The 14687-nt window shown below is 43.7% G+C and overlaps 1 protein-coding gene across 2 annotated transcripts in view; it reads left to right on the plus strand.

Moving 5' to 3' along the window:
• Nucleotides 1-14687, plus strand: part of MICAL-like (protein) — a 568521-nt gene that overhangs the window by 1436 nt on the left and 552398 nt on the right. For both annotated transcript variants that reach the window (XM_070096758.1, XM_070096757.1), the window contains exon 1: nucleotides 1-732. This exon is cut by the window's left edge. In XM_070096758.1, coding sequence (XP_069952859.1) covers nucleotides 1-732 — 732 coding nt within the window. The remainder of the gene's footprint in view (nucleotides 733-14687) is intronic.

Consider the following 14687-nt stretch of genomic DNA (forward strand, 5'->3'; position numbering starts at 1 on the left):
GACAAGCTGGATATATTAACCCACAACCCACACTCACTTTTCCTTCCTCCGCCAACCCACAACTCGCACTCACTTTTCCTTTCCCAGTCATCCCACAACGCACACACATTTTTCCTTTCCCTGTCAACCCACATTCAACACCCACACCCACTCTGACTTCCACTCCTCCCCCATATAAATCTTCCATAAAAATGGAACCCAAAGAGTTAGTGATATACAGAAGGAAAGGTCGAGTTCAAGCCCAGAAAAGCAACAGGGAGGCGTGGTTGTGTGAACAACCTGCTGACACCACACCTGCACCTGCTGACACCACACCTGCACCTGCTGACACCACAATTGCACTTGCTGACACCACACCTGCACCTGCTGATGACACCACACCTGCACCTGCTGATTATACCACACCTGTACCTGCTGATGACACCATACCTGCACCTGCTGACACCACACCTGCACCTGTAAGCTTTCCAATCACCCACAGGCCCAAACAGCGCCTGTCAAATGGTGAATGTGTGTTGAAGCGCAAACACAGGTTAAAGGAACACCTGTTATGGCATCATCTGTTACAAGATGAAAGCATGTTGAAGGACGACGATCTCTTAACAAATAAGCACCTGCTGAACGATGAACGTGTGCCTGACGAGCACCTGCTGAACGATGAACATTTACCTGACGACCACCTGCACGCCCTCCTCCATCACCTTCTCGTCAACACATCTGCTGAAACTGCAGGTACCCTCTACTAGCCAGGGTGGGGACCTTGTAAACTACCAGCCAGGGTGGGAACCTACTAAACTACCAGCCAGGGGTGGAAACTTTCTAAACTACCAGCCAGGGTGGGAACCTAAACAGCCAACCAGGGTGGGAACCTCCTAAACTAAAAACCAGGGTGGGAACCTAAACTAGCAGCCAGGGTGGGAACCTACTAAACTACCAGCCAGGGACGGAACCTTCTGAACTACCAGCCAGGGTGGGGACCTAAACTACCAGCCAGGGTGTGAACCTAAACTACCAGCCAGGGTGTGAACCTCCTAAACTACCAGCCAAGGTGGAAGCCTCCTAAACTACCTGCCAGGGTGGGAACCTAAACAGCCAACCAGGGTGGAAACCTCCTACACTAAAACCCAGGGTGGGAACCTGAACTACCAGCCAGGGTGGGAACCTACTAAACTACCAGCCAGGGGCGGAACCTCCTAAACTACCAGCCAGGGACGGAACCTCCTAAACTACCAGCCAGGGTGGGAACCTAAACTACCAGCCAGGGTGTGAACCTAAACTACCAGCCAGGGTGTGAACCTCCTAAACTACTAGCCAGGGTGGGAGCCTCCTAAACTACCTGCCAGGGTGGGAACCTAAACTACAAGCCAGGGAGGGAACCTCCTAAACTACCAGCCAGGGTTAGAACCTAAACAACCAGCCAGGGTGGAAACCTTTTAAACTACCAGCCAGGGGTGGAAATTTAAACTACCAGTCAGGGTGGGAACCTAGACTACCAGTCAGGGTGGGAACCTCCAAACTACCAGCCAGGGTGGGAACCTAAACTACCAGACAGGGTGGGAGCCTCCTAAACTACCAGCCAGGGTGGGAACCTCCTAAACTACCTGCCAGGGTGGGAACCTAAACTACCAGCCAGGGAGGGAACCTCCTAAACTACCTGCCAAGGTGGGAACCTAAACTACCAGCCAGGGTGGGAACCTAAACTACCAGACAGGGTGGGAACCTCCTAAACTACCAGCCAGGGTGGGAACCTCCTAAACTACCTGCCAGGGTGGGAACCTAAACTACCAGCCAGGGTGGGAACCTCCTAAACTACCTGCCAGGGTGGGAACCTAAACTACCAGCCAGGGTGGGAACCTCCTAAACTACCTGCCAGGGTGGGAACCTAAACTACCAGCCAGGGAGGGAACCTCCTAAATTACCAGACAGGGTGGGAACCTCTTGGATTACCAGCCAGGGTGGGAACCTCCTAGATTACCAGCCAGGGTGGGAACCTCCTAAACTACCAGCCAGGGTGGGAACCTAAACCACCAGTCAGGGTGGGAACCTCCTAAACTACCAGTCAGGGTGGGAACCTCTTAAACTACCAGCCAGGGTAGGAACCTCCTAAACTACCAGCCAGGGTGGGAATCTTCTAAACTACCAGCCAGGGTGGGAACCTCCTAAACTACCAGCCAGGGTGGAAACCTCCTAAACTACCAGCCAGGGTAGGAACTTCCAAAACTACCAGCTACTGTGGGAATTTTCTAAACTACCAGCCAGGGTGGGAGCCTCCTAAACTACCAGCCAGGGTGGGAACGTCCTAAACTACCAGCCAGGGTGCGAACCTCCTAAACTACCAGCCAGGGTAGGAACTTAAACTACCAGCTACTGTGGGAATCTTCTAAACTACCAGACAGGGTGGGAACCTCCTAAACTAACACCCAGGGTGGGAACCTACTGAACTACCAGCCATGGGCGGAAATTTAAACTACCAGTCAGGGTGGGAATCTCCTAAACTACAGCCATGGTGGAAACCTAAACTACTAGCCACAGTGGGAATCTTCTAAACTACGAGCCAGGGTGGAAATCTATACTACCAGCCAGGTTCTTCATTTTATACAGGTAAACCAAAGGGTTGTCCCCACTGTAGACTGTGACCACTTGAGATGACTGGCCCCTATCATTATCAAAGTCATTGATAATGTCATTATCAAAGTGTAAGTAAGCTACAGGTTGCAACGTATCGTCCCCAGTTTGTAGAAGTACTGCCAACACCCCTGACTCACAAGCATCAATCTGTAATGTAGAAGGTTTCGAGAAATCTCGAGACAAAAGAACGGGTACAGTACAAAGGATGTGCTTTATTTTTGTACAAGCATCTTGACATTCGGGAGACCATTGAAAGTGGGATTTGTGACTGATAAGGGAGGTCAGAGGGGCTATGACATCTGCAAAATTCTTATAGAATCTTTTATAAAACCCTACCATGCCTAGGAAACATTGGAATGATTTTCTCTCAGGAGGTACTGGAAAATTTTTAATATCAAGAATTTTAGCAAATTTAGGGGTCACTTTGACACTACCTACTTCATGGCCCAAAAAATTAACAGTAGACTGGCCAAAGGTTGACTTGGATAAATTAACAGTTAAGTGGAAACTCTGGAAAGTCTCAAAGAGAGCCTACCGCCTAAACCTATGTTGGTTTCAAGTGTCCAACACTCCAACATCATCTAAGTAAGTGGCTGTGCCTTTAAGTCCTTCAATATCCTGATGGAGCAGTTTCTGGAATGATGCAGGCGAGTTTTTCATTCCAAAAGGGGTTACTGTATACTGATAATGGCCTCCTGGAATTATGAAGGCAGAGATTTCCTTCACCTTATCTGTTAAAGGTACCTGATAGTAACCTTTAAGTAAGTCGAGTTTAGACACAAAAGTAGCCTTACCCACGAAGTCAATTATGTCATCCAGACATGGCAGAGGGTAAACATCTGAAATAGTGACCTTGTTCACCTTACGGTAGTCTGTACACATTCGACAACCTCCATCAGCTTCTTAACATGGACTCCTCCATTAACCCATGCACTATCAGAAATTCTACCTCCTGCTGAAGTAGCCTCTGTTTTTCAGGGTTAGCTCTGTAGAGGGAGAGTTTAATAGGTTTAGAGTTTCCAACATCTACATCATGATATCCTAGTGTACATTTTTTTGGCACATCTGAAAAAATATCAGGGTAAAATTGTAGGAGCACAGTTAAACTTGTTACTTGATTCTCTGACATCCCCACCTAAAGGGCTAGGATCCTTGAGGAGGACAGAATTGGGAAGCTATGGATTTCAGGGATAGGGTGCAAAGAGTCAGGGTCGACTACAGAGGCAGAGGACAGCGTCATTACTGGGACTTTATCTGAAGCTTTAAATACTTTAATTTGATTCATGTGGTATGTTTTACTTTTTGAGGTCTTGTCAAGGGGAGATACCACATAATTCACATCAGATAATTTACTTACAATTTGCATAGGTCCCATAAATTTAAATTTTAAGGTGTGGCCATGTATAGGTTCCAGTACTAACACCTTGTCTCCTGGATAGAAGGAGTGAAACTTTTAATTTCTGTCATACCTCTGTTTCATTGTATTTTGAGCTAGTTTTAAGTTAGCTTTAGCCAACCGATGTACCACCTGCAACCTTGAAGAAGGGTAGAGTGTTGAGCAGGCTATTTCTCCCATTCATCCTTCCTTGAGCACCCAAAGAGGACCTCGTACATTGTGCCCAAAGATCAGCTCAAATGGACTGTACCCTGTGGACTCCTGCACAGTTTCTCTCATTGCTAACAGCAACAGAGGTAGACAACTCTGAGGCACTTGTTGTTTCCCAAAACTGCTGGTTTAATTGTTCAGGTGTTGCATCCCTTCCATTATTCTGCAGGAATCTAAGTGGAGATCTGTGACTAACTGCTCCTGTAGAGGGAGAAACGTCATTCCTGTGTGCCACGGCTGCCTCAGCTTTCAACTTTGTACAAATTATGTCACAAAGCTGTGCAGCAGTAAGAGTATTTTAATAGGCAATTCCAATAGAACGAGCAATTTGCCAACAGTGCTTTAGAGAAAGTTTGGGCAGGTTTAGTAAAGTGAACTCAGACCCCAGTCGTCTGACTCGTATAGGTGGCATTATCTCCAACCTAATATGCTGTTTGCAATATACACTCAAGCAGCTATGCACAGTATGACTGCAGGATACTTGCACGCAATAGCAAGGCTGACACGCAGTAGCAAAGCTGACTGCAGAATATTCACACACAATAGCAAGGCTGACAATAGAGAAGCGATTGCAGAATGCTCACACACAGTGGCAAGGCTAACACAATAGTGAAGCGACTGTAAAGTTGACATGCAATAACTGGAAGCATTGGCAAAGCTTGATGCAATGCCAGATAGGAAGCTATCTAAACGATACAAAGACTAGCTTCTGATCCAGTTTCAGCTTTAAGCTCCAGTTCCTGCTAAGTCCAGCTCCAGCTCTTGGAAGGCTTCCCATATTATGGTATCAGGTAATCAAGGCCTGTTAAGCTGGCTGTAATGTGAGCTTGGAACGAAAATAAACACAGATTTATAATTTTATTTTCCTTCACCAAATACTGTAGGTATTTACAAGTATGGAAAATAATAGTATCACGGTAATCAAGAGGCAAGACAACAGCCTAAAGACAGTGAGACAACTGTGATTGACCAGCACCTGGGTGAATCTGGCAAGAGTAAACTGTGAGTGCTGCCACATCACCTTCGCAGTTGTCAGACCCAGAACATGATTGGCACAACCATGGTACTGATTTAACGATGGGGCCCCCTGAATCGTTAAACCCTTATTACCTGGTTCGCTGGTTGTGAGGCATCCTGTATGAGAGTGTGTACATACACCAAATAAGTAACATACTCTTTGCATGCCACAGTGGGACCCTTCTAAACTACCAGCCAGGGTGGAAACCTAAACTAGCAGCCAGGGTGGGAGCCTAAACTACCAGTCAGGGTGGGAACCTTCTAAGCTACCATGCAGGGTCGGAACCTTCTAAGCTACCACCCAGGGTGGGAACCTCTAAGCTGCCAACCAGGGTGAGAACCCCTAAACTACCAGCCAGGGTAGGAACCTACTAAACTACCAGCCAGGGTGGGAACCTACTAAACTACCAGCCAGGGGTGGGAACTTAAACTACCAGCCAGGGTGGGAACCTAAACTACCAGTCAGGGTGGGAACCTTCTAAACTACCAGCCATGGGTGTGAACCTAAACTACCAGCCATGGGTGTGAACCTAAACTACCATCCAGGGTGATAACTTTCTAAACTACCAGCCAGGCTGGGAATCTACAATATCAGCCAGGGTGGAGACCTCCTAAACTACCAACCTGGCTGGGAACCTACACTCCCAGCCAGGGTGAGAACCTTCTAAAATGTCTCAGTTTGAGTCAGAAACTGTGATTAGCCTGGGTATAAGTCGGTAATGCAGTTAAATACTAGTGTTGAAGATTTAATGGGAGTGAGCAGAGGCAATCATAAGTTATATAAATCTAATGTATTAGTTTTTGTGAATTATTATGTGAGATCAGAATTCATGTGTGATCACTGTCCTTAGCTGTCTGGGAATTAGCATGGGGTGTTACTGAGCACCATGGCTTGCTGTAGTGTTTTGGAATCTCAGGTTAAAGTGTTGAAGAAGGAGGTTCTACTTTAGGAGGAAAAGAGGAGGCTGAAACTGTGCCTAGATGGGCTTGGGAGCGAGTGTGAGATGGTAGGAGCTTGTGAGGAAAAGGATACCAGCAGTGAGCTAAAGAGTTGCAGCTGCTTTATGTGGCAAGTGGTTCACAGTTCAGGAAGAAGGAAGGTAAGGAAGGTTAATAGAGAAGATGTGAAGGTAGAAAATCGATTCTCTGTTCACCAGGACGAGTGTACTTAAGTGGTTAGTGATTTTAGAGGTACCACTGACTCCCCTGCTAATCAAGGTAAGAATATTCTAATTGTAGGAGAATCTCAGGTAAGATGTATATGGACCATGCTTTTTGTAGCAGAGATAGGAAGGTCAGACAAAGGGTGTGCCTTCCAGGAGCTGGTGTTGGTGATATAGTCAGCAGGTTGGATAATATTATGTCAGGTAATGGGAACAAGCCCATTATCTTAGTGCTGGTGGAAATGACATCAGGAAGGGCAGGAGACAGGAGCTGCTGGATAAGTACAGGTCACCCACAAAAGTTGTCAGGTCTAAGGGAGGGATCCCAATCGTATGTAGCATCTTGCCTAGAAAGTGAGTGGGCAATGAATGGATGTCTAGGGCAATTGATATAAATTGCTGGCTAGACAGGTACTGGAAGGAACTTGCAATCCCATTCATTGATAACTGGGACAAATTCTATGGCAAGCATGATATGTATGCAAGGTTCATCTCTCTGACTCATGAAATCATAATGACACGATTGCAAACAAACCATACCACGGGCGGGATTGAACCCGCTGTCAGAGAATTTCAAAACTCTGGAGTTTTGAGACTCTCTGATCGCGGGTTCAATCCTGCTCGTGGTATGATTTCATCTCTCTGGGGTTAGAGTGGTTGCATTAGCCAGTTCGATTGAGAGGGTCATTGATGACTGTAGCCAAATAGATTCTGTGTTCGATGTTTCTAATCTTGTATCATGTCTAAGACAATTTAAATTTTCTCTGACATACATCGCCACTCCACCACCCTTCGTGTTGACCCTATCAGTGTGGAATAGTTTATAACCCTGTATGTTGCATTCAGAAGGCATCTCTCTATCTTTCAGGTTGAACCAGGTCTCTGTTATAGCAATAATATCTATATTACCTACACTTGCAAGTAATCTTAGCTCATCTATCTTATTTCTTAGACTCCTATTATTTGTATTGTAAACCTTAAGGGAGCTAGTCACTCGTTCCCCTCTGCTATCCGTCTTTGTTGATCACTTGATTTGCCATTACTAGCAACTTTATTTTGAATATTGTCTTTTAAACATATCCCTGAGGTATCCCGGTAATAAATGCTGTTTTTAACCCTAATACTGCAGCCTGATTGTTTCCCACAAACACCCATATCTCTATAATCTATCAGTTTAAATTCCTAGACAAATCATCAGTTACCCTCTCAATCGAATTGGCTAATGCAACCACTCCATCCCCAGAGAAATGAACCCCATCCCTTGCATACATATCACGTTTACCAAAGAATAGGTCCCAGTTATCAATGAATGGGATTGCAAGTTCCTTGCAGTACCTGTCTAGCCAGCAATTTATACCAATTGCCCTAGACATCCATTCATTGCCCACTCCCTTTCTAGGCAAGATGCTACATATGACTGGAATCCCTCCCTGAGACCTAACTACTTCTATGACTGACCTGTACTTATCCAGCAGCTTCTGTCTCCTGCCCTTCTCAATATCATTACTCCCAGCACTAAGATAATGGGCTTGTTCCCATTACCTGACATAATATTTATCCAACCTTCTGACTATGTCACCAACACCAGCTCCTGGAAGGCACACCCTCTGTCTGACCTTTCTGTCTCTGTTACAAAAAGCACGGTCCATATATCTTACCTGAGAATCTCCTACTATTAAAATATTCTTACCTTGATTAGCAGGGGAATTAGTGAAACCTTCAACCTCACTAACCACTGAAGTACACTCGTCCTGGAGAACAAAGAATCGATTTCCTACCTTCACATCTTCTCTGTTAACCCTCCTTATTTATCTTCTTCCTGAACTGTGAACCACTTACCACTTAGAGCGGCTGCCACTGTCACTGCTAGTAACCATTTCCTCCATACCAGCTAAATCCTTCTCATGAGCACTCACAAACTCGTCTAAGCGAAGTCAGCTTCCTATTTTCGTCCTGAAGAAGTACAACCTCCTTCAACACTTTAACCTGAGATTCTAAAACACTACAACAAGCCAGAGCTTAGGACAGGTATGACCGCAGGTGACCACTGACCTCAGCGTACTGACCACTGACAGCGTAAGATTAGAAACATCGGACACAGAAGAATTAATTTTGGGTGTGATTTATAGGCCCCCAAACCTTGACAGAGAGTGTAGTAAGCTGCTATGGGACGAAATTCATAAGGCATCTAGATATGAAAATGTTATGTTAATGGGAGATTTTAACTTTAGGCAAATTGATTGGAACAATGTGACAGGAAATTTTGAGTCTAGTGACTTTCTTGATACGGTTCAAGAATGTTTGTTAAAACAGTTTGTGACAGAACCAATCTGAGGAAACAATCTGTTTGACTTGGTTCTTGCCAACAAAGAATCACTACTTAATAATCTTGAGGTTAGTGATGAGCTAAGGGAGAGTGATCACAAATCACTTTGTTTCAATATATCAAGTTGCTGTCCCAGATTTTTGCTTGGCCGACTTCATGGGTATGAGAAATTACCTGGGTGGGCTAAATTGGGACGACCTTACTATGTGTCAGGTAGGTAGAGTTGGTTGCCAATATGACGTATTTCAGAGCATAGTGCTGGCTGCCCAGGTGACTTTTGTCCCGAGTAGGGAAATTAGATCTTACAAAGATGATCCCAAATGGATAAACAATAGATTAAAACATCTCGCTAGTCAAAAGAGGTTTATACAGGCGTATCAACAGAGAGGATGTGCAGTTCAAAAATCAATTTATTCAATTAAAGTGAGAAATAAAAAAAAGAATAAGAAAAGTAAAAAGGGATTATGAGGCTAAAGTCGCAAGGGATTCGAAGACTAACCCAAAAGGGTTCTCTCAGGTATTCAGAAGTAAGATTAGGGACAAAATAGGCCCACTTGAGAGTAACTCAGGTCAGATCACTGACAGTGATAAGGAAATGTGTGAACCTTTCAACTCTTACTGCCTCTCAGTTTTTACTCAGGATGATACTACCAAAATTCCAGAAATAATAAATTATGTAGAACATGATGATAAACTATGGATGATTGCTGTAATTAGTGACATGGTCCTCAGACAGAGAAATTAAAACCTAACAAATCCCCAGGCCCTGATGAACTGTTTGCAAGGGTTTTAAAGGAATGTAAAGAGGAACTTGGCAAACCTTTGGCTAATCTTTTCAATATATCACTACAAGCTGGCATAGTGCCTGACAAGCAGAAAATGGCAAGTGTAATACCTATTTACAAGGCAGGTGACAGGTTCTTAGTTTCGAACTATAGACCAATAAGCCTTACTTCCATAGTTGGTAAATTTATGGAATCAATAATTGCCAAGGGAATTAGTAGCCATATTGAAAAGCATAAACTGATTAATGAATCTCAGTATGGTTTTACAAAGGGGCGTTCCTGTCTTCCGAATTTACTTTCTTCACTAAGGTATTTGAGGGGTTAGATCATGGTAATGAATATGATATTGTGTATATGGACTTCACAGATGAGGGGATTAAAAGCGACATAAACAAATTTGCTGATGACACCAAAACAGGCCGTCCAATTCATTCTAATGAGGACACTAGAGCACTCCAGGATGATTTGAATAGTTGTTAAGACACGTCGGCAACACTTAAGCAACTTTATTCCGAAACGTTTCGCCTACACAGTAGGCTTCTTCAGTCGAGTACAGAAAGTAGGCAGGAGCAGTAGAGCTGTGAAGACGATGTAATCAGTCCATCATCCTTAAAGTCGTAGATTTGAGGTTGTCAGTCTCTCAGCCTGGAGAAGTTCTGTTCCAAAGTCTGGAACTAACTGAAGATCAAGCGACAGTGTTGAGACTTAAATACTGTCGGAAAGAGAGGTGCAGAGTAGTAGTAGTGAGATTGTAGCCACTGAGAGGTCATGTCCCTCTCAGAACAAACGGTTCTCACTTGAAGAAGTTGTCCAAGGTGTTTTCTGTTTTGTACCAAGATGCCATTGTGTTGCAGTGACAACCTCAAATCTACGACTTTAAGGGTGATGGACTGATTACATCGTCTTCACAGCTCTACTGCTCCTGCCTACTTTCTGTACTCAACTGAAGAAGCCTACTGTGTAGGCGAAACGTTTCGGAATAAAGTTGCTTAAGTGTTGCCTATGTGTCTTAACAACCATCCTGTCCGTATTGTATACCATTTTGATATGATTTGAATAGACTGATGCAGTGGTAGGAGAAGTGGCAGATGCAGTTTAATATAGATAAATGCAAAGTTCTAAATGTTGGACAGGAAAATGACTATGCCACATATAAACTAAATGTAGATCTTAATATACTGATTGCAAAAAGAATTTAGGAGTTCTGGTTAGCAATAATCTGAAACTAAGACAACAGTGCATAAGTGTTAACAATAAAGCTAACAGAATCCTTGACTTCATAGCAAGAAGTATAAATAATAGAAGTCCTCAGGTTGTTCTTTGGCTAATCTTTTTAACATATCACTACAAACTGGCATATAAGTGGAAAATGACAAATGTAATAACTATTTACAAGGCAGGTGACAGGTCCTTGGCTTCGAACTATAGACCAATAAGCCTTACCTCCATAGTGGGAAAATTTATGGAATCAATAATTGCCCAAGCAATTCGTAGCTATCTTGACAGGCACAGATTGATTAATGAATCTCAGCACGGTTTTACAAAGGGGTGTTCCTCTCTTACGTATTAACTAACTTTTTTCACTAAGGTGTTTGAGGAGGTAGATCATGGTAATGAATATGATATTGTGTATATGGACTTCAGTAAGGCTTTCGATAGAGTTCCACACCAGAGGCTATTGAGGAAACTTAAAGCACACGGAATAGGAGGAGAAATTTTTTCCTGGGTAGAGGCATGGCTGACAAATAGGCAGCAGAGAGTTTGCATAAATGGGGAGAAATCAGAATGGGGGCACGTCACAAGCGGTGTTCCACAGGGGTCAGTGTTGGGCCCGTTGTTGTTCACAATTTAAATAAACGACATAGATGAGGAAATAAATAGCGACATAAGCAAATTTGCTGATGACACCAAAATAGGCCGTCCAATTCATTCTAATGAGGACACTAGAGCACTCCAGGATGATTTGAATAGACTGACGCAATGGTCTGAGAAGTGGCAGATGCAGTTTAATATAGACAAATAAGAACATAAGAACATAAGAAAGGAGGAACACTGCAGAAGGCCTGTTGGCCCATACTAGGCAGGTCCTTTACAAATGTTGGACATATAAATAACCATGCCACATATAAACTAAATAATGTAGATCTTAATACTACTGATTGCGAAAAGGATTTAGGAGTTCTGGTTAGCAGTAATCTAAAACCAAGACAACAGTGCATTAGTGTTCGCAATAAAGCTAACAGAATTCTTGGCTTCATATCTAGAAGTATAAATAATAGAAGTCCTCAGGTTGTTCTTCAACTCTACATATACTTGGCTACTAGGTCGGATGCTGTGTTCCGCCTTTAAGTGACCTGTCAGTGATCTTAAGGTCACAAGGTCAGTGATCTTAAGGTCACAAGGTCAGTGATCTTAAGGTCACAAGGTCAGTGAGCTTAAACCGGTAGGAGAATTGGACCTGCGTCGCATAGGCCAGTAGGCCTATTGCAGTGTTTCTTCTTTATGTTCTTATGCATGAGATCTACAGGGCACCACCTGAATTACTAAGTGCAAACAATTTGGGTGAGATAATTGGAACCCGAGTCAAAGCAGGTCAGTGAACTGCAGCTCCCTCAATACCCACCCCTTCACCCTCACAAAAGCTAGACCTGACATCAAACTAATAATTATAATACTAAAACTAGCCACTCTGGTAAATCCAAGTTGCATGGACTGCACATGATCAGGCTTGCTGGGTACACAATATAACCACAATACACAAATTATCAGTGTTATTAGGAAGGAAATTCTCATTAACACCCACCACCTAACCACTGGACCATAATCACCCTATGGAAACACACCCAAACGCTACGGCCACAGCTAGGATTTAGGATGGTCAACGCAAGAACTGCTGTACATTACGGGCAAGAGTCACTCAGCCAAGGTGTGCTGTTGGAAAGGATTCACTAAGTCCCCCACCTTTCCGTCCCAGTTGCCGAAATGTAAGAGCTCTCCTCACCACTCATCCCAAGTCTTCAGCAGGAACTTGTCAGCAATCTCCATATTGATATCGACGTACACCAATCGACCCCCGAGAACACCCGACCAAATTGCACAGCTCAGTCCAGTGCTCACATACCAAATTCAACACGGCACCCCCCACTGCCCCCTCCCACTCGAAACCTCTCGAAAGGGTCAAGTCAGCATCACATCCTATCACACTATTATATTATTCATCCATATGTTCTACATTTGGGAAACCGTGTAAAAAATTTCCACACTGCTGCCGGGGGATGGTCGTTGATAAACGACTAAATTAAAATAACTTTTGTATTCGTCCTTGCTTTACAAATTTTGCTTACATTTATAATTAAAATTATCAGAGAATGGATTCCCACCCTGGCTGGTAGTTTAGAAGGTTACCACCCTGGCTGGTAGTTTAGAAGGTTCCCACCCTGGCTGGTAGTTTAGAAGGTTACCACCCTGGCTGGTAGTTTAGAAGGTTACCACCCTGGCTGGTAGTTTAGAAGGTTACCACCCTGGCTGGTAGTTTAGAAGGTTCCCACCCTGGCTGGTAGTTTAGAAGGTTACCACCCTGGCTGGTAGTTTAGAAGGTTACCACCCTGGCTGGTAGTTTAGAAGGTTCCCACCCTGGCTGGTAGTTTAGAAGGTTCCCACCCTGGCTGGTAGTTTAGAAGGTTACCACCCTGGCTGGTAGTTTAGAAGGTTCCCACCCTGGCTGGTAGTTTAGAAGGTTACCACCCTGGCTGGTAGTTTAGAAGGTTCCCACCCTGGCTGGTAGTTTAGAAGGTTCCCACCCTGGCTGGTAGTTTAGAAGGTTCCCACCCTGGCTGGTAGTTTAGAAGGTTACCACCCTGGCTGGTAGTTTAGAAGGTTCCCACCCTGGCTGGTAGTTTAGAAGGTTCCCACCCTGGCTGGTAGTTTAGAAGGTTCCCACCCTGGCTGGTAGTTTAGAAGGTTACCACCCTGGCTGGTAGTTTAGAAGGTTCCCACCCTGGCTGGTAGTTTAGAAGGTTCCCACCCTGGCTGGTAGTTTAGAAGGTTACCACCCTGGCTGGTAGTTTAGAAGGTTCCCACCCTGGCTGGTAGTTTAGAAGGTTCCCACCCTGGCTGGTAGTTTAGAAGGTTCCCACCCTGGCTGGTAGTTTAGAAGGTTCCCACCCTGGCTGGTAGTTTAGAAGGTTACCACCCTGGCTGGTAGTTTAGAAGGTTCCCACCCTGGCTGGTAGTTTAGAAGGTTACCACCCTGGCTGGTAGTTTAGAAGGTTCCCACCCTGGCTGGTAGTTTAGAAGGTTACCACCCTGGCTGGTAGTTTAGAAGGTTCCCACCCTGGCTGGTAGTTTAGGGTATATAGGATACATTACATATTCACACAATTCATTTTGTAACCTATCGCTGCACCTAATTACATAATCTAAATATAGCCCTTATTTATCTATTATTGATCCTTTTACAAATTTCCGTTTTAAAAACAATTTATTTTCATCTCTATCCACTTATTAACGCAATTATTAGATTATAACAATAACAAATATTTACTGTTCCATTTAGTTATTAATTATTAGAGCGAGGAAGCTTACCATATATTACATGGCCTCTTGCTGGTTTTAGAAGATTAGCACCACATTTCCTTACTATACCTTTACAAATGTAACATAATATTCACTCCCTACTAGAAGATCTATTGGCCCCACTGAGTCATTATTCATATAAGAGGGTGCCATTCTACACTATTTTCTGAAAGCCTTTCAGTAGCTTCACTAAGCCCTGTTGTGGAGATTTTCTATGGGAGCCTATCAACTATAACTGCATTGATACGTTTTTTCTCACTGCCAGGCTGACATATGCAGAGTGTTGTACAGCTGGGCTGTTTTATCTGTCAGAAAACCAGATAATTTTAAATATGTAGGATTCTCCTTTTGCACTTTCATACGTTTCATGAATGTGCATTGAGATCCCTGGTTCAGTAATGCAGTTACATTTTTTTATTTACACCTTTTATCCCGAATTTTTACGTTCACCACAGGTAAGGCTACTTCAGCTATGCCATCATCATCACATTAGCTACAATTTTTACATTAGTAACTGTTGTTTCAGTGTTAACATCATTACTATCTTGATTGTCGTTATTATTATTATTATTATTATTATTATTATT

Source organism: Cherax quadricarinatus, chromosome 54 (genome assembly GCF_038502225.1).
Source record: "Cherax quadricarinatus isolate ZL_2023a chromosome 54, ASM3850222v1, whole genome shotgun sequence".
Classification (NCBI taxonomy): Eukaryota; Metazoa; Arthropoda; class Malacostraca; order Decapoda; family Parastacidae; genus Cherax; species Cherax quadricarinatus.